The sequence below is a fragment of the Cynocephalus volans genome, chromosome 7, assembly GCF_027409185.1.
Source record: "Cynocephalus volans isolate mCynVol1 chromosome 7, mCynVol1.pri, whole genome shotgun sequence".
Classification (NCBI taxonomy): domain Eukaryota; kingdom Metazoa; phylum Chordata; class Mammalia; order Dermoptera; family Cynocephalidae; genus Cynocephalus; species Cynocephalus volans.
The window spans coordinates 144,420,652-144,441,553 of record NC_084466.1 but is presented as its reverse complement, the minus strand read 5'-3'; the positions used below and the strand labels follow the sequence as shown (position 1 = coordinate 144,441,553).

The 20,902-nt window shown below is 44.6% G+C and overlaps 1 protein-coding gene across 1 annotated transcript in view; it reads left to right on the top strand.

The window, feature by feature from the left end:
- The window catches only part of ABLIM1 (actin binding LIM protein 1), a 177,114-nt gene extending 162,323 nt beyond the window's left edge, over positions 1-14,791 (top strand). Inside the window, exons 17-24 of the mRNA XM_063101647.1 lie at positions 1,349-1,440; positions 2,822-2,927; positions 4,586-4,650; positions 5,575-5,635; positions 6,220-6,227; positions 7,041-7,115; positions 8,067-8,147; positions 9,482-14,791. Coding sequence (XP_062957717.1) covers positions 1,349-1,440; positions 2,822-2,927; positions 4,586-4,650; positions 5,575-5,635; positions 6,220-6,227; positions 7,041-7,115; positions 8,067-8,147; positions 9,482-9,595 — 602 coding nt within the window. The 3' untranslated portion in view covers positions 9,596-14,791. The remainder of the gene's footprint in view (positions 1-1,348; positions 1,441-2,821; positions 2,928-4,585; positions 4,651-5,574; positions 5,636-6,219; positions 6,228-7,040; positions 7,116-8,066; positions 8,148-9,481) is intronic.
- The last annotated feature ends 6,111 nt before the right edge of the window (positions 14,792-20,902 follow it).

Genomic DNA, 20,902 nt, shown 5'->3' with positions numbered 1-20,902 from the left:
TTATTTTTGTAATAACTTTTACAGGCAACATAAGTGGATTTTAAAGTAACTGATGTTTTTTGAAAGAGCCGAAGGAAAATCCACTTCCTTGGTTCATGATTCACAAGTATTCTATGCATTATCATGATGAGATTTATCTAATCTTTGCATACTTGTGTCTATTAAGTTTTATTCGTATAAACTAAGGAGAAAATTCCCATTGACGTTTATAATTTTAAGAACTAATACTGAATTATCAGCTTTTCTCTTCCAATTTATGCCCTTTAGGAAGTTCTTGGGGCCCGTGAGAGTCCTAGTTCAGTTATGTTGCTTAGTGGGGACCCCAAAGCAGCTAAACTTTTAGGCAGAGAGAGAATTAAATTTATATTGTTCAAACTATCATCGCTAAGTAGTTTAAAGTTCCTTTGGGTTCCACAATGAGGAAACTATCTGGTCCATTAATCAAAATGGTGAAAACTAGGACTGTTAGTTGAAGTTTATTTTTATTAGATTAGCAAACTTTCCTGTTTCCTCCCACAGCCAGATTAATCCAGGCAATTTGGGAAAAACAATAATTATCTTAATCTTCCAACTATTCAGACAGATTCCTCCTTTCCAGTCCCTGTCTCCCCTTTTTCAGGAAGCTTAAAAATTGTACACAATTTACTATATTGTTCCAAAGTAAGTATCTCTTTAGCTGTATTAACACTGTTTGTATTTACCTATTAGTATAAAACACTTCTGTGACCGTTTTTCAAATGATGAGAAAAAGGAAACAGAGACCTATCCCTGAAAGAAATTTAACAGGCATGCTTTTTAATAAATGTACTAAGGGTAGAAGACAGAGTGATAGTATTATGAAAAGTCTAAACATTCAGAAAAAAAGAAAACTGCAAGATTTTAAAACTTGTTACAACAGAGCAACTATCTTACCTATTTGTCAGTATGTAGATAAATTTGGATTTCTCTCTTTTAAAATTGACCTCAGGGACATCAGAATAACAACTGGAGATGCCCTTGCCACTTACTATGGTGGGCTCTGACCGTGGTTAACGGGATCACTTAGACTCGGTCGCAATGGCAAACCCAGTTCTAACTGAGCGGACCACTTGCTGGCAAGCCAAAATCCGTGCCTTACTTGCATCATGCATTGAACTGGCTTATCACAGGGGGCCCGTTTTCCTTGAGACACCAGCCTGTACTACCAAATTGGCGGTGGGCATTTATTTTCCCTTGTGTTGCTCACTTAAAAATGTTAAAGACCACTGCTGACCTTGCCAGCCTAACAAATTGAACGCAGATGGACTAGTCCATTAAGATTCCCTTGTCGTGGGGCTGATGTGAGAAGTTGTCTTTGCTGTGGAATTAGGAACTGACATGAGACGCAGATCTAGCGGCAGAGAGGAAGATGAGGAGGAACTTCTGAGACGCCGTCAGCTTCAAGAAGAACAATTAATGAAGGTTGGTCTTTAAATTACCTTGCTGTTGTCTTCAATTCCAGTTCCATAAGATCTGTAGTTTTTGAATGACTCCTGCGTACAAGCCGCCACAATGAGCAAGAGGGGGTCCCAGCCCTCAAGGGGCTTATAGCCCTGTAGGCGACACAAGACGGGCATCTAGTAGCTAGAATAAGGCCGAATATGCAGCATGCTCTAGAAGAGATCAGAGGTACAAGGAATGCTTGGGCTTTTGCAAGCAGGAGAGGAAGACTTTGGGGGTCTGTGTGTGTGGGTGCATGTGTTGGAGGGCTGCTGATGGGCCAGGTAGAGCAAGGTGGTGTGCTCCCCAGGGGTGTGGCAACTTCCTTCCCTCATGCAGGTTCTGCCAAAGGAATTCCCTTGGGACTGAGCATTTCTCCAGCTCTTTCCCCAGGACCCAAATGTATTTATATCTTGGCCAGGAGAAAAGGGATGAAGGGGACTCCCACCCAGAGGCCCTCATCATACCCTCCTGCCTCTAGCAGGGGCCTGAGACATCCCAGGATAGCCAATTATGAACTCTCCCACCAATATGGGTTGATAAATCTCTTGAAATGATGTTTTCCAAAGGTATCGGAAAGCACATGCTATTAGTTATATGGAGGGAAAGGATACAAAGTTGCATTGATAGGATGATCCCAGTTTTGTATAATATAGGTATAGAAAAAATACTGGATGGACATAAATCAAAATGTATATGGTTTTATCTTTTTTTTTTTTTTTTTTTTTTTAAAGATGACTGGTAAGGGGATCTTAACCCTTGGCCTGGTGTTGTCAGAACCACACTCAGCCAGTGAGTGAAATGGCCACCCCTGTATAGGATCCGAACCCATGGCCTTGGTGTTATCAACACCGCACTCTCCTGAGTGAGCCACGGGTCGGCCCTTATATGGTATTATCTCTGAGTAGTGGCTTATGGGTTACTCTTCTTTCCTTCTGCATTTTCCAAAATCTGTATAATGAGCATATATTGCTTTTTTTTGTTTTTTTCTTAAACAAATCAATGCAATTTCTTTTTAAGGGATACCATCCCCAATCTCCACTTCTCACATCAAAAATCCACATCCACTCACACATATCTCCTGAGGTCGCCTGCTGGCACTTTTGAGGAGGGCAGAAGAAGGCGAACATTTTTCTGGCCTGCAGCCTGGCTTAGGGAAATGGAGCTTTGACATTGAAAAGGCTAAGAGGGGTTTAGAGTCCAAAACCTGGCCTGCCTCTTGAGGAAACAGCAGGCTGCGGCACCACATGCACCTAGGCCCTCCAGAGTCAGGGACTCCTGCAGCATCTTCTCACGAGAAACTGCAGTTTCATGAAAGTAATTGAAGGCTTTGCTTTCCTTTTCCCCCTCCCCCTGTGAATAGCTTAACTCAGGCCTTGGGCAGTTGATATTGAAAGAAGAGATGGAGAAGGGGAGTCGGGAAAGGGCGTCCCTGCCAGGCAGTCGCTATGATTCTCCCATCAACTCAGGTGAGCAGCCCCCCCCCACCTTCCCCGAGCCAGCCACCTGCACGTGGGGAGCCTGCCACGACTGTTGCAAGAGATGTAGGGCCACATTGGTGGAACCTACAGAGTGTTCTACAAAAAAGAAATGTGGGAAACCCACTTCATGTCAACGCAGCTTATAAGCATGGTGCGAGTCTTCCTTAAATGTGTCTCCTGCCTTCTGGAAATAGGGGAGCCCTTGGAGGATCTCAAGTACCACGGGGGGCCAATCCCGATGTGCTAGGTCTGTCTTCTAGAACATTCCTCGCAAAGGGAAGCAATGGAAGGAAATCTTATAGAGAACAGGATACTTTTTTTGACTGTAGAAAGCACAAACAGCACATTGTCGAAGCATTGTGATTTTACCTTATTATATTCAATACAAGAGCTGAGAACTAACGCCCCACTCCTGCCCCCTAAGTGTTGTTTTTGACACTTTTGAAGAAAATTAGTCAGATACTGGGTTGAAATAGTCTATTTTTCCTCCTTGTATTTGTCATAAGCCAATTCTCTCTAAACTCACAAGATTTCTTCTCCCATGTTCTGAACTAGAACATAATTTTCTCTCCTAAGGTTTCCCTTAAAAATGTAGTTAGTGTTTACTATATGCAAGTGCCTTTGCTAACCATTATTTCATTTAATCTTCACAACATGCCAGTGAAGTAGGTGACGTTGTTATCAGCAGCAGCATCCCCACTTTATAGCTCAGGAGACAGGTATAGGAAGTTTAAGTAACTTACCCAATGTCATGTTGCTAATAACTAGCAGAACTAGGATTGAGGTATCCAGATATAACCCCAGAGTCTGCACTCTTAACCAGAATCCCCTGCTACCTCTCGTAGATGGCTCATTGGCACTGATCTTGAATTAGGTGGTTTACTTTAATCTCCAGAGTTCCTTCTAGTTCTGAGATTCTGTTCTGTGAGAATACATAACACTCTACCTACATAGATCAAGACATGGAGACTTAAAAAAAAAATACAATGTCCAAAAATGCAGAGGCGTTCAGTTTCAGAGCCAGAATTCAAGCCTAGGTCTGCTCCCTCCAAAGCCCAGCAGCATAAGAGGCTTCCGTGCCATTGACAGACAAGGTACCCTATGCCAGCCCTCCCAGGAGTCCCACTGTGGTTGGTAGATCTTGATAACTTCCACGGTTGGCTTCCAGGTCAGTTACTGCTGACATAGCAACTCAGGCATGGGCTTCTGCATTCATATAACCCTGGGTTCAAATCCTCGCTCAGCTGTTTATGAGCCCGTGGCCTTTGGCAGGCAAGATATTTCTCTTAGTGCCTATTTCTGCTTTTGACAAATAGAAATAATGATAGTTACTAGGGTTGTATTGAGGACTCAAAGAGATAAAAAGCGTGCTGAGCCCTCAGGTGCACTGCAGAAGCTCAGCTAACGTCAGTCCCAGCTGAGCCGTCTGTGCTGCTTTCTCTGACCCTCCTCAGTAACGTCATGGTCCACCTGTTCCCTGCATCACCCAAATATTGGTGGCATTTTGTGAACATTTGAGCCCAGTATGATTTGAATTCTTTCTTCCAAATCTTCTGTTCTGCAAGGCAGAAGGCACACTGCCAATTTCACTAAAGAACTGGACTTCTGGTTTCCTAACAACTGCTTTTTTCTTTTTTCTCATTCAGCTTCACATGCTCCATCATCTAAAACCTCATCTCTCCCTGGCTATGGGAAAAATGGGCTGCACCGGGTAAGATTTCCCTCCAGTTGATTGTTTCTGCATTTACTCCCTCCTCGGTCCTGGGTGAAGTACTGACATGTTGCCTGAATAGATCTGACTCCTGATCTCAGTGTTGGAATGTAGTGAAAATTGTAATCTCCCTGATGACCTGGTAAATCACTTTCAGCTACAGGCAAAATAAAATATTTCTACTGAGAGAAGGAGATATTAACTTTAGATAAAAGAATAGCCTGTACAAACTCATGGGAAGACCAGATTAAGTAATTATGCGGCAAATATTTTTATAATGAAGCAAAAAGTAATTACTTGGGCCAAGCCCTTGGCTCACTCGGGAGAGTGCGGTGCTGGGAGCGCAGCGACGCTCCCGCCACAGGTTCGGATCCTATATGGGAATGGCCGGTGCACTCACTGGCTGAGTGCCGGTCATGAAAAAGACAAAAAAAAAAAAAAAAGTAATTACTTGAGAGCTGGCCGATTAGCTCAGTTAGTTAGAGCTTGGCGTTATAACACCAAGGTCAAGGGTTTGGATCCCCTAACCGGCCAGCTGTCCCCCCCCAATTAATTAATTAAAAATAAATGTAGTTACTTGAGCCATTGTCTCTGCTATAAAAAGATATAAGAAAGTTTGTTGCAACAGTCCTTCCCACAAAGCATAGAACAAATGTAACTATGTGGGGAAATCCATTTTTATTTATTGGAAAGACATGCTTATTTACCAAGAGCCTGCTGGGCAGTGACATTAGACATACTACAAAAGACAAAGGGATTTCATAGTAGTGGTTGAAGAAATAAATAGGAAAGAAAAATAATGAGGGTTCAGGAATTTAGCTTGGGAAGAACTCTTAGGATTTTGTAAATCCTCTCTTCCTTTTCACCTGACTCCAAAACGATCACTGTGGAGATTGTCTGAGAACGTGTTTTTCCGCATTTCAGCATGTTTCCACGGACTTCGCCCAGTATAACAGCTACGGGGATGTCAGCGGGGGAGTGCGAGGTGAGGATCCCCCAGCCAGGCTGCCTGTGGCTGAGGTTCACGAGGTTCACCACAGTGTAGTACACAGAGTGCTGAAGAAGGATCACGTCTATCTTCTGTGAGCTCAGAGAGCAATGATTGAGATCTCAAAGGATCCCTAATGAAATAACACCATGAGAAGCGAGTTTGTAAGCATTTACTGATTGCTCCTGTCATGTGCTGAGCACTCTGTTAGATACCTGGAGGAACAGCAGTAAGCAAGACGTGGTCCGTGCCCTCAAAATGCACATGGCGAGGCAGGGGAAGAGAAACGTTTATGTGATGAATGCTATGTTTGGAGCCACAGAAGGAAGCAGCACCTTCAGCTTGTCAGAGAAAGCTTCCAAGAGAAAAAGATGTTTTAATGATAACTAAAACTGGAGCAGGCACTTCCTGGCCTCAGGGAGGTTGATGGGACAGTGTGTGCAGAGACTGGGAGCAAGGGGGGAACGTGGTTCACTGAGAAGTATTTTGGGAATTGTAATAGAATGTAGTCTCTCTGTTAATGGTTCTGTATTTTTCCATCGTCTTTCCCTGATGGTATTTTCTTTTTCTTTCCTTTTCAGACTACCAGGTATGGAACACTTTGTCTTTCTTGAGTTGGCCACCCCAGCAGAACAGCCATTTTCCAATCCAGATATGGAATGGTTTCTGTTGAGAAGATGCTTATTGAGATTAATCTGTCTAATCATTAGCCCAGAGCCATAAAGAGCAGACATACCTTGTGTCTGGATCAAGCTGTCCCTGTAGGGCTTGGGGACCCAGCATCAGCCAGGCCAGGTGTGGGAGGACTCCCTTGCTCTGGCCTTGGAGAGTCCTCTGGGCTGGCAGTGGACTAGCCCCAAGGGTCTGCCCATATACAGGGTTTTTCTTTCAGTTATTACCACGCAGTACTTTAGTCCTGCCTTTTCCTGCCTTTTCCCAAATGAAAAGAAACTCATGTGTTGGCCAGCAGGAAAGAGAAGCATACTGCTCCTTTTCCACTAGAACCTAAATCTTGTCAAATCATGATGGACAATGAGAATAGGGAAACAGTACCAAAAAAAAAATATGTTAAAAATAAGAAAATAACAATAATAGACTTGGCTGTTTTTTTTTTTTTTTTTTTTTTTTTTTTATATGTACTATATACTTTCATACATGGAGCCCAAATTCATTAAGCAGTCCATAGCTATTAAGCCAGGATCTTTCCCCAACTTGATTACAAAAGAGCAGAATTCCTGTTCTTATTTAGCAAAGATCTCATTTTGAAAAACATGTGGTAATGAAGATGACACATCTGTAAAATGGTGGTGAGGACTTGACACCCAGCAGGGAAGTTTGGGAGCCCACAAAGTGCTCCCCCGGCTATTTTGTGCTCCTCCTTGAACCAGTGTCTCTGTTGCAGACCCTCCCGGATGGCCACATGCCCGTGATGAGAATGGACCGAGGCGTGTCTATGCCCAACATGTTGGAACCAAAGGCAAGTGCAGCTGGTCTCCTCTTTTCTCTCATATGGGGATGACAGAGCCCTGTAAAGACTTGGTTTTCCATCTTTTCATCATTTCAGAGCGCGGAGGCCACTTTGTTCTAGGCTGGTGCATCCAGGCACCCTGCCATTCCACCGTTTTTGCCACATCAAGTCCGCAGGTTTCAGCCTTTACTGCTCTGTGTTCACAGTGAAGTACCAGCACCTCTCCCCCACCAACTAGGTGTTACCTTGGTCCCTGCCCATGCTTTGCCAGGCATGTCCAGTGCTGAGTGGAGTTGCTACAGACTGCTCCAGAGAGGGTGACCAACATGTCCCAGTTTGTCAGGACTTTCCCCATTTTAGCACTGAATGTCTTGCATCCCAGGAACCTCCTCAGTCCCAAGCAAACTGGGATGGCTGGTCGGCCTATCTACAGAACACCCCTATACCTCCAGACCATAACTGGGGCTTATTTCAACACATCAGTTGCCAGAACACTGCTCCTGGGCCTGGCTGGCCCCATGATTTCATGGGCCAGTCATGAACCAAAGTTGCTGAGCCCTGCACAAAGGGTATCCTGCCATATGATAGGATATGTCACGTATGTATGTTATGTACATATGTGTATGTCATCGTAAAAGACATACTTGTGTACCTGTAATTTCAATACTCTTCTAATTTTTACCTTCATACCTAATACATAGTAAGTTAGTATTCTCACGCTCAACAAAGCCCTCCCAAGGTACACAAGACACTGGTGGAGAGTTGGAAATATGTAAGAATCTGTCTCTGTCCCCTGGAAACTGTAACTTCTGCTGTTCTTGCAGGAGGAACACCTGTAACTCATATGCTATCATTATAATCTCTTGGAAGTACTATCTTGGGGAGTACTAGATTTTAGATGGATTCTGTTAATAAAATGGACAGCCATATTCTAGAAGAGGTGTTTTCTTTCCTTCTCAGATATTTCCATATGAGATGCTCATGGTGACCAACAGAGGGCGCAACAAAATCCTAAGAGATGTGGACAGAACCAGGCTGGAGGTAAAAATTTAAATTTAAATTTAAGGGAGAGGAGAGGGTTAGGAAGAAATTAGTAAAGGGCCACAAAAAAATGTTTACATTGTGTAATGATAAAATAAAATCATCTTACAGTTAAAAATAAGTAAATAAAATTCAAAAAATAAAAATTAAATTTAAATTTAAAAAAAAAAATCCCGTCCCAATTGCAGATCCCTATGCATTCCCCCCACCCTCCCCCAGCTTTCTCCTAAGAAATGTTTTATTTCTTCAGTGAAAGAAGAAAAAAAACCAAAAAACTCATACTGTAGGTAGAACTAAAAGATGATTTTAGAGGAAAATCTAATATTACACTTAGATCAGCATAAAAGTGCCTGGTAATATCCAGAAGAGCCACCCAGGAGATGCAGTATGATTTTAATAATTTTCTTTGGAAAGAAAATTATACATATATATATATATATATATTTTTTTTTTTTTTTTGATGTTGCCATAATTCTGGTTGGTGATGCACAAGTGGAGTCTCTGTCCCTCTTCAGATGTCCTAAGATATCCTCATCTCATCTTCCCCTGAGCCTGGGTTGAGTTTTTTGTTGGGTTTTGGGGGGTGGGGGGATGCTGAAGGAGGGGTTCTCAAGAAAGAGGATTAAGAGGCTTATACTGCACAAGTTTCTTGGCTGCTTCCACCTTCCTTGTTGAAGGGTTATCTGGGCACATACACCCAGACCTCCTTAGACATGGAAGACTGATCTTTGTACTTTTCCATCTGAATGATTTTAATTAAGAAAAACACTGGCTGCCAGTCTCGGAAAGAATCATTAGTTTTCCCTGACAAAAGGCAGTGCCTTTGTATAAGAGGTCGGGCTGGCACAGAGAATAAAGGCTCCAGTATCATAAGGGAGCTTTTCTAGAAGCAATGACAGATGGGAAGTCTCCCCAGTAGACCAGGCTGAGCCAGGAGGAAGCCCTGGGCTCCCCAAAGACCACTCTGAAAGTTTTTCTCTTTGGCTTTCTATTGCTATGGTCCATTTTCCCTTCATCTTCTCAACATCCCAAGGACCTGAAGTGGAGTCACCTCCAGCATAATAAATCACTTTTCTATGCCCCATCACCATTTGGTGTTACTATAATTGTCGCCATTAATACTCTGCCAGCTCTTCTGTCTCATGGGAAGAGCACTTCACCTGGCTTGACCAGGTAAGGAACACGGGGTGCAGTGCCTGGAGACAAGCATTAGAGGTGAACTTCACCATCATCCTGCCTTGCTCTTCAGAGTGATTATTTGTACACTGAGAGCAACTCCCAAGGCCATCGACGTGGCCATCAGGACTGACTCCTGCTCTTTTCTGTCTTCCCAGCGCCACTTAGCCCCTGAAGTGTTTCAGGAAATCTTTGGAATGTCCATACAGGAGTTTGACAAGTTACCTCTTTGGAGACGCAACGACATGAAGAAAAAGGCAAAACTCTTCTAAATCCCACATGTAAGCAGAAATTAGAAAAAGAACTGAGGCTGGCGGTGATGCATAGGATGTCGTATTGAGGCCCAAACTTGATCGGAGAATTTGCAAACTACCATCCCTCAGCAACAACAAAAAGGGAAAGTCTGGGTAAAGCACCCAGGAGCCAAACATTGGGCCAACCAAGAGTGACACTTGCCAAGAAGCAATGGGGTGTAAATGTCTGTGTTCCCAAACTCAACAGTAGTGTCCACATGTGACCTTTTCACACGACCTGATGTATACGACAGGAGCTACTTTCCTTCTTCCTTTGTTTTCCTTTAACTGTTGTCCAACAATAGAGCTGACTGTATGGAAAAGAGCCAGCAAGTGCCCTTAGGATGCCATGTGGGAAAGATCAGTTGTAATAATTCCGAAGTCTGAGTAGATTGTCAGGCAGCACTGTGGCTGAGAAGGAAGAGTCTGGGCTCACCTCTGGTGGCAGCCACAGGCCTGCGCTCTGCAGGAATGGAAGCCAGCCAGGGGAGCGGGCGGCTCTGCGGGGATGGGCTGAATATCAGCAAAAACCATTGGTAGCTGGCTCCTTGTTCTCTACTGCTGGATGGGACCTGATTGGCAAATCACTTAGCTATTACTACAATTTGGAGGGAAACAGAAGGAAAAGGCATGAAAGGAAACCCTTCCTTATCTCTTCCTGCTTCAGACAGCGTGCTTAATTCTTCCTCCCCACCCAGGATGGGAGCCAGCTTGGGCTCCACAATTGCAAAGAAATGAAAGACAAAAATTGTCTCCAGATTGGCCTCGTTGCATGCTGTTAGGTGATTTTTGCCCCGAGGGCCATACCACTCTTGGCAAAAAAAAAAAAAAAAAAAAAATTTCCATGTCGTACCAAGGCAAGTTTTTCCACTTAGCATCCTCTGCCCTCTATCCGGCATCCTATGAATCAGATCGAGCCCACACTGATTTTGTTTTTTAAGGTCTTTTCAGCAATAGGCTAAGGAAAGGCACGTTTTCCTCTTTTATATCTCTGCAACTCCAAAGCCAATTCCTTCAAACAGATTTACTTTGGCCTTTTCAGCTTTCCTTCTTGCCTAGCACCATTGACTTCATGGTTTTTGTGGATGTGTTTTCAACTCACCCAGAGTAGTTTTATGAGTCTGCCTGTGCTTTTTAATTTCTGCTTGAATGTTTGTCCCACTGTACTGCAGCTTCCAAGGGACATTTGCACAAGTGCACGTGACTCAAAGGTGAAGAGTGAGGCTAATCTTCCAACTTCCCCTCCTTTGTGGGTGGGTGCTGGTGCCTAGAAGCCAGCTCACCCCATGTGCTCATGTAGCTCATGGCAGTATCAGACTGAAGACCACAGAGGTAGGATCGGGCTGGGGAGAGGTCAGAGCCTCTCATCAGAATCCTCAAACGCTGCAGCACTAGATTCAAATTTGAGTCTGTTTCACCAAAACATGCATGTAAGACCACATCATGATTCCTGATAGGAGTCAGATGAGGGAGAGTCTCTCCAACTTCACACACACAGGAGGTTAAGTCACGTTTATTCTCATTGCTCTGGAGCTTTGCTGAGGAATTTAAGCTCTATTTTTAAAGCCAAAGGAGAAAGCTGAATTCAGCTGCATATGCCACGGAGAACAAAAGCTCAGAAACTCTTCCTGCTGGCACCAAGTCCTAGACCACTAGCTGTCTATCTGACACCAATGGTAAAAAGCAAGTAGAATAGTTTCTGAACCCACATTGCAGGCCTCTGGCTTGTGACACGCTTCTGTCTGGGTGCTGTTGCGAACACTATTGCTTTATAGGATTCTCCTGTGCTCTTACTGAAAGAATCTAAATTTGCCCTTTCAGTGCTACATGCTGAATGTTTGAGGACTATTCTCACAAATACGTGTGTGTGTGAGCGTGTGTGTGTTGGCCGATTGACATATTTAGCAAGTGGCTCTGATAGTGTGGCCCTGAGCAGATGCAACCAGCTCCTACTTTGATGCCAAACCACAGCTCACCATTTTGCCCCTTCTTGTGTCAGTTCCCTCTTGCTTCATTCCGTATTGTCACTATCCCTTCCTCTCTTTGCCCTCTCCTGCACTGGCAGCCTCAGCACAATGCCTGTGTCCCCCAGTCCTTGTTTTGTTCTGACAGAGTATGGGGACAGGGACTCTAGTGTCCTCCCGCTGTTTCTCTATGGCAGTCAGTAACAATGTGGCCAAAGGGTCCCAGAAGTTGGCTCGTGGAGAGAGTATTTTCAATTTTCAATATGGAGATAATAAAGGACCCCCTTCCCTGCCATGGTTTTCATGGGCTAACGAGTTATCCACCATGCACCTGCAGATCAAACACCAGTGTAAGAAAGATCAAGGCTCTTGGCAAACATGGGCACAATCAGGTGGTTTTGCTAAAATCCCTATCTCTTGGTCCATATAAAGAGGGCATGACTCTGTCATGGAATAGGGACATTAGACTGAAAAAAGGGACAGTCTGCCTCTTTATGTTACAGAGACCCAGAGTTAAGGCCTGCCTAAGATTGCAATGATAGTTCAAGAAGTGAATCCTAAGTCTGCTTCTACTGATGAAACCCTGCTTTTCTTATATTTTTTGACGTCAATTTTGCATCTAACTTGGGGGTAAAAAAGCTGCTTTCCATATCAAATATATTAGTTAATTTAAACTGCATTGTGCAAAAATGCATTGCCAGAAAATGTCAGTAGCCTCCTGGGGAGGGGTCGCTGGAAACCGTAATGCAGAGTGGGCTCCCCACTGCATTGCCCAGCAGAAGGTCCAGCTGGAAGAATGGGGCATGGACAGCCTGGTTCTCATAACTGCCAAATCGAATGTACGGATGCCCTATCCATGTTGTTAAACTGGGCTCAGCATGCTTGTCCTGAAAATGTCCAGGCCACAGTACAGGAGATGGTATTCTCCACTTTAACCCTGCCCTGCACTATAAAGGAAAATTCTAGTTGTTTTTTGTTGTTGTTGTTTTTTAAAGATGACCGGTAAGGGTATCTTAACCCTTGACTTGGTGTTGTCAGCACCACGCTCTCCCAGTGAGCGAACCGGCCATCCCTATATGGGATCCGAACCCGTGGCCTTGGTGTTATCAGCACCACACTCTCCCAAGCCATGGGCCCAGCCTGGAAAATTCTAGTTGTTACCACAGCAAAGTCACGGAGCTTCTTGGCTCTAGGAAAGGTATTCTATACATGGCAGGCTTCTCTGGTGCATGTAGAAAGGGCTACATTTTCAAGCATTTGACTTACTTGTGACTCTCAGTGCATACTGATTGTATGAAGTAAAAGAGGCTTCCATGACAATACAAAAGTCGGCTTCCTTTAAAATCGTTTCAAGAGAACCCAGGCTGTGAGGTGGTCTTCCTGCGTGATTTCTTAGGAGATATGATGAGCATCTGGAAACTTGTACAGACAGCTGTGCATCTACTTTTGGTTTGGGGTTAGTTATGAAATGTTCTTAACATGACTTCTTCAATAATTAAGCTGCCTATTCTCTGAAACCTCACAGAGAAAAACTAGAGTTAATGAATAATAAGGTGCAAGAAACATGGTAGTTTTCTATCCACCCTGTCCTCTTGTCTCCCCACCCCCCGATTCTGTTGTCACATGCCAAGTTTCCTCTGCTGAGGCAGAGGCTGGAGTGGTCCCTTTCTCTGCTTTCCTCCCCTCCATCCCAATCTGGTTTATCAGTCAACCCTAACCTGGAGAGTCTAGCTGGTAATGTTTCTAGAACTTTCACCTAATTTCTTTACACTTGGAAGCCAACATCTTTTTCTAAGAATTGCTTCTCAGATGGTTATATGAAATGTGTATGCTTTTGCAAATTAAAAAACTTCAAATTTAACCACTTTTGACTAGGTAAGTCTTTCTAAAAACTATTTAAAGCAAACGTGGTGTTGGCACACTCCGGCAGGTGGAGGGGCAGGCTCGGCTCCAGGCTGTGTGCTCACAGAGAGCCCTTTTTCTGGCTGTCATAGAAGACGGTGGAAGGAAAATGAACTGTCTCATCAACCCTTCTGTGTCCTCTGAAGCAAGCTCAGTTTTTATAAATCACCTTTTCTGTATTTCTGGTAGCTACTTAATCTGTACTTCCTCTGCCAGCCTTGATTTTATTTGATCTTTTAAACTATTTTCTTTTGACGATCTAAGTGTTTGCCACTATGCCCTAAAACTCACTTTTGAAGAACTGTCCGTCCTGAAAAAGAAATAATTTAGGACTTGAGATTTGCAGTGATACCAACTTATCATGATGATGTATATTAAGGGAACCACCCAACCACATGGTGATAGGAAAGGAACCTTCACTTTGGCATTTAAAAAAATCACTATCTTCCTGTTTGCTACTCAGGAAGCAGTGGGAGATGGTGACTGATATGCTTTGCATATGGTTTGTGATGCTTTTATCCGGGCAAGTTTAATTTGTGGCAAACCCAAAAAGAGGGAGGTGGTTCATTGAAGCTAAAAGAAACTTTCTGAACAATGTATGTGTACACAGCAAAATTAAACAAATCCCACATTTTCTGAAGCTTAGTGTAATTGAGTGGTAGTAGTGATCATTAAATAAAGTTCTTCCCCAAAGTGTCTCTCCCAAGAGTGAAGTTCCCACGAGTCACTTCCTGAACCCATGGCCAGAGGTGGAAAGAGACAATCCTGTATCCACTGCCATTCAGAACGACGGTGAGCAGCTTGCTTAATATATAGGCACACGTTTCTTCACTTTATGGAAAGGAAACAATGGTCCACCAAACTGATGTTCTGTTGGGGTTTTATGTACAGACTGGTCCGTAGGAAGTGTGCACGGTTTCCGTGAGCTGCTGCTGACTCCGTATCGACACTCTCGCAGTGCTTTCGTTTTAAGCTGGGTTTATGGAATTCTTTTCAAATGTTGGAAGGTGTACACTTCTTCCTGCCTTCCCTTCCCTTTGGGAAGTATGACAGCAAATATTTAGAAGAACTCCTTTTGAAAGCTGTGTCGTGTTCCCTGTGAAGTCGAGTGGGTGTGCGTCCGCGCCCTGGGTACCGTGTGCTTGTGTGCAGAGGAGGAGGTGGCCTGCGGTCCCCATGCTGCTGGCTTTCCGGTCCCCGCCCCACGCTCCCGTTGCAAGCAGCACTTCCCGCGCTCCCTCACCTCTGAACTCTGCATCACTGGTGTACTCACAACTCGGTGAATAAAGTGGTGTGCTTTATTCGTGAACGCCTCCGTAACTGTGTCTCATTTCTTGTCCTCAGGCTCCCTTTGAAGGTTTGTCCCACTTTATAAGTACCCACCCGAGTTCCAAACACCAACACAAAATCAGAATGAAAGCAAAGTCTTAGGAATGCATTTTCAGCACATAGGTGGGAGGAGGAAATGCAGCAAATAGCAACGGTGTATTCCAGGACTGTTTGATAATCTAGACCACGTTGGTCAGTAACCAAGCTGACTAAAGAAAAAAATTTACTAGAGCTGTTACATTGTGCTGGTGCAGCTGGTGTTTGATTTGTTTGTGACACAGAGCAGCAACAGTCTCATCATTTAGACAGAGCCAGGGACTTGAGGTTTAAGGACAAGAGCTTCTGAGCCACCATGTGTTGGCTGTATAAGTAAGTAGCTAGAATGCAATAGAAAAGCATCGTTCAAATCTTTGGCCTCCCATGCACTATCAAACTTTACTTGAAGAACATCTCGATTTCAATTTACTTATCTCCACTGCCAGGAAATACAGGATCTGTACTCAGGATGGGCTACCCTGACCGAAGCCTTCATTCTGTGCATCTGTCAAGCCTGTCCAGGGGCCAGTCACACATTCATGTGGACCCTCACCTGGAAGCTGGACACAGGTTATTCTCAAGACAGTTTAGTTCACTACTGTAGAAAACAGGGCAGTGCTGATAACACCGAGGTCAAGGGTTCAGTTCCCTATACAGACCAGCCACTAAAAAAAAAAAAAAGAAAACAGATCGGGAGTCCCGGCTTGCGTTGTGTGTTCTGCTCACCTCTACTTCCGCCTATACCAGCATCCCCACTTTGCTCCGTGACTCCCACAGCCAGTGCTGATCTTCAGCCCTCATCATGAACTCTCTGTGGCATTTGGCTCTGGTGACCGCCATCCCATTGGAAGTTGACTCCTGCCTCATTTCCATAGCCAGCCCTTGCTCACTCACTGTGAAGTCTACATGCTTCTGCTGGAGTCCAGGGACCTTCATGACCAGTCCTCCTCCCCCTGCCCAGCTTCCCCTCCCACGATGCCCCACCTTCATACCTCACCCTCTGCCTCTTCCAAACCACTGCAAGTTTCCAAGCATACCATGCCTTCTCCCTCCACTGCAGCCTTGCCCATGACATTCTGTCTGAAGGTGGCGAGTGGAGAGGGTCCATCCCCAGGGAAAGGAGGAAATGGTCAATGTTAACTCTTCAAAACTAGTCGCTCATCAGCCCTCTGGAGTTAGCCATGTGAATTTCCCACAGGCTCCATTTGCGCTAAATCAAAGACCAGTCTAAGTTCACGCCCTTGCTAGGAACCTGTGTGGATGGTCCCAGCCCAGCCAGCTCCAGTAAATTCTTTTCATTCTTATGGTTGAACCTCGCTTTCTGTACTTAGCAAGGGTTGCCCAGCACTGCGTGTGTTTTGCTCCTCATCTGAATTGTAGTGAGATCTCTATGTTGCATTTAGAGTGCCAGGCACCCTAAATTTGCATTAAACATGTCCCTTATAACAGTCCTACGAGGCAGATCATTGTTGCTCCACTATACCGGTGAGGAAATCAAAGCTCAGGGGATAAACATGCCTGATCTCTCAGCCAGTAAGCAGCAGAGCTGGGATTATCCAGGTCTGTCCCTCTTCAAATCCCATGCTGTGTTCCTCCACGTCCCGCTGCCTGTGACCTTCTGATGGCAAGGACTGTGTCTCCCATATTCTAAATTTCCCAGGGTGCACTGCACAGAGTAGGTTTTATGTGTGAGACTGGCCAGTTCCCCTTGGTCTGGTCAGGAGTACCATCACTACCACCAGGACACCGTGAGGAATGACGGCTCAGCGGTTCCTCACTGGCTGCGTGTCTTGGGGCCAATTACTTAGCCTCTCTAAGCCTCAATTTGTTCATCTATAGAATGGACCAAATAACACCCATCAGGAGATTGTTGCTAAATTATGATAACACATGCTGAGCACTTAGTGCAGTACCCAGGACATAGTAACTGCTTAAGAAGCTTTAGTGATCTTTATTAAGAGTAATTAGCCACTTAGACTTGAAGAACGCCATAAGCTCTCTGAGCCTCAGTTTCCTTATAGGTAAATTAGGAATGAATACCTGCTCTGGCTCTCTGAGGGGGTTGTGAGGGTAAATGAAGGAAGGCAGAGTACTCAGATGCAGGAAAGCATATTAACAGATTGTTATATTACATATTGGACTCCGAGGGTTTCTGGTGCTTGGATAAGGTCTAGTACTATTTTAAATAATTATTTGAGAATTTTAGTTTTTGTCCTGGTCTTTACCCATCCCCCTCTAGTTTATATATGAAATACACAGCATTAAAACAAGCCCACACCCTCTTATATGTACTTCGATAAGAGTACTCTCTTCATCCAATGAAAGTCTAAGGTTGAGATCCCCTGAAGATGTGCTAATTAATAGGAATAATAACCTGAAGTATTACATAACAGCTGAGTGCAGGGTATAGCAACAGACTGCTGGGTTTGAGTTCTGGCTCCATCAATAACTAGCTGTATAACTAATGATGATTTGCTTAACTTCTCTAAGCCTCAATTTCCATGTCTGTAAAAGAGGAATGATACTTATCTCAAAGGGTTATTATGAGAATTCTTGTGGGACAAGACCCAGCATGATACCAAGTGAGCATTCAAACATTAGCTTTTATTAATAAAGTGGCTGCCACATAATAAGGACTTCCTATTTGCCCAGCCCTGAGCTAAGCACATTACATGACTTCTTTTATACAGTTCCTTAGATCATTTCTACTTTAGAGTTAAGGAAACAGACCCAGAGAGACTAAGTATCTTGTACAAGATCTGCCTACTGCTTGGTGGGGCTGGGATTCAAACCCCAGTCTCTGGTCCCAAGCTCCAGCTATAGGCAAGTGTCATGCACAGAAGGGAAGAGGTGTGGCCAGCCCAGGTGGCAGACTGCTCAAACTGGAAGCATCCAAAGTGCCTGCTTGGAGCTTAGCTTTTCCAGAGGGGTTTCCTGGGTGAGGAGGATTTCACTAGCCTGCTCAAGGGATGCTTAGCAGCACCCCCTGCAGAAGAACTGAGACTCATTCCCATGAAAGAGGGTGTTGTTTCCAGAAAGATCTTTCCAATTACATATCTCACTTCCAAGCAGCCAAAGGCTGCAAGGGCTGAGCTGCCAGTCCTTAGAGTATTCGGGAACATTTCCTCAGCTCGAGAAAGCCACCAGGCCTACTCAGCCCCTCCTGCAGGCCGCTGGAAGGGGGCTCTTCCCCACAGAACAGAACAGCCTTGCCTGGGTGTGTCCGCCAGCCCTGCGCTGCTGGATGTAGCCCATCCTGTGCCAGAAAACACTGGGAAGGGTGGGGACTCCAGGTTGGCAGCTTTGGAGAAAACCCAGGGTGTTTGGGAAATAGTGCCCAAAGCCTCGGGGAGTCCCGCCCCAGCCCTGAGAACCTGCCCCTACACCCCAATTTCCCTTCTCCCCCACAGGAGGCCGGGACCCTGAGAAAAAGTGCCCCTTCCACGCCTGCAGCGCTCGGGGGTAGGACGTCGGAGTCGGGGCTATGGAGGAGGGTTTGATATGACCACATTTATTTTACTTTCCAATCTCAGCTGGATAAAAAAGCTCTCCAGGGCCTGCCATTGTACTCAGCACAATGGCAGCCCCTGGAGAGGTTTCTCGGTATTTATTTGTGCTGTCTCCCTGCTGCCTGCTGCCTCTTAACTCAGCCCTTCCCGGCAGATAAAAAGAAAAGTTGGCCTGGGAAAACATCCTCTCCAAAGCACAGGCTGTTTCTGCTTTGCCACTAGCATGTGTTAGCGGTGGGTCCTCCCAGAACATCCTAGAGGCAGGGCAGAGCCTCGAACAGCTTCCAGACCCGGAGCTTGTGAGATTCGGTGAGTGCAAACAGGAAGAAGAGGGTGGGATGATGGCGACCATGAACAGTTTTGGAGGGCCTCCGGAAAGCCAGGTGCTCGGCTAAGTCCTCTATGTAGATTACCCCATCTAATCTGAGAAGGGTAAACCCAGGTCTGGGAGAGGCCCACCGGCAAGTGGGTAGGATTCCACCCCCTCCATCAAGTCCACAGTCCTAAGATGGTCACAGCTCTCTGGGGTCTCCAAATTGTTGGCACATGCTTGTCTAAGGATTTGTCAAAAGGACTGTGTCTGCAAAGGCAAATACCAGCCTTTCTCAGCAAGGTGGAGCCTGGCTATGAATAACCACATTTTGTTCTAAACTGGACGGATGCTGGCACAGAAAGAATAGGTTCTTTCGTTCCTGCTATTGTCTTAAAACATATGCTGCTTAATGAAAAGTTAGGGAGTTACATGAAAAGTTGAGGGCGGTTACATTCCCATCAGAGAGGAGCAGCATTAGCTGGCTTCCCTGTTTAAAAAAAAGTTACTCCCCTGCCCCACAAAAACAAGGTGCTTCAGGCAACTTAAAGGAAATTCCTAGTACTTGTTAGTTATTACTTTAATCAAATGGCTTCCACTGAACGCACCCCATGACCTATGATCCTCACAAGCAACCTGCGCAAGTGTCACACAGAGGAGAGTGGCCTGACTTGTGGAAGCTCAGACTGGGAGTAGGGAGGAGCCAAGATTTGGACCCAGGTCTAACCGCACAGCTCATGCTTCCATCCACAAGGAGATTTTGACTTGGTAGGTCTGGGTTGGGAGCTGGGGCTCTTATAACAAAATTTAAATGCTTTTAGGGGATTCTGATGACCAATCAAGTGTGGGAACCCCTGCCCCATACCACATAGTCTCAGGTCAGAAGTGGAGCTGGCCTGTAACTAGCCAAGCATCCACTGCCAGGCCTAGTCACTCACTGTCTCTCTGATTCATGGGACCATATGTCACACAAGGCCTAGGAAATCTGCCCTCGCTGAGAGGGCCGCAGGCCCCAGCCATCTCTGTAGGCAATCACTAGCATCTTCCTTCAGCACAGCAAGGCTCTGGCCCTCTGAACACCCCCGGGAGATGTTCAATGGGCTGGCAGGTTTGCTCACTTGGTAGAGTGCGGTGCTGATAACACCAAGGTCAAGGGTTCGGATCCACATAGAGGCTAGCTGCCAAAAACAAAAAAAATCTGCTCAAATAAAACCTCACTTGCAAGGAGATTGTCTCCATTTAAAACACAGACCTATGAGGTGAGAGGAATAGTTAGGTGCATGGTTGCTTAAAGGAAAAGCAATCCACCTGCATGGCATACTCCCTTTCTCCACTTACAACCTTGAGAAACCTCTGAATGTTGAAAAAATGGCCTAGAAATCCTGCTATTGCACAAACTTAGTTCTTTTTAATATGCTCCTTTTTTGTTCGTTCTATTGTTTGCTAGGAGGGTGGGTATTAAAAACCCTGGTTTTAAGTCTTCTATTAAGAAAGTCACTCCAGGGAAACTTGGTGACTGTCTTCAGGGCCTGCTGGAGGGAGAATAAGAAACAGTAACCCAGGGGTTGTGATTACAAACTCTTCTTTTACGTGAAAGTAGCGGTTTTTATTTTTGATCTTGTATATATCAAAGCATCTGCAGTGGGTTGAAATAGTGTCTCCCAAAGAGGTATGTCTGCCTGGAACATGAGGATGTGATCTTATTTGGAACAAGGTTCTTCGCAGATGTAATTAAGGTAAGGATCGAGATGAGATCATTCTAGATTCAGGTGGGCTCTAAATCCAGTGATGAATGTCCTTATAAAAGAAGACACAGAGATACTTACAGAGAAGAGGGCCTTGTTTTACACCATAACATATACAATTGTTATTTGTCAATTTAAGAAATAATAATTTTTAAAAACCACTGCCCAAATTAGGCTATTTCTTAGAAGTATGGATTAGGGTTTTTTAAAATTATTAATCACTAGACAGGGATTATGCTTACTTTAAAATTAAAATTGAAATCCTGACATCTCATTTCCGTCATCTATAATTGGTTATTTTTAAACAATACAAAATGCTAAGGTCATAAGGTTTATTCTAGTGAGTTTTTTCCAACTCCCGGAAGGTGCCTAAATTCACATCACAAAACTTAATGTCCACTATTTCTCAACTTTTGTAATTTACAAAGAAAAAAACATATTTAAATGGATTCTTTTCAGTCAGTCTGGGAAAAAATGTTCTGTCGAAGCTC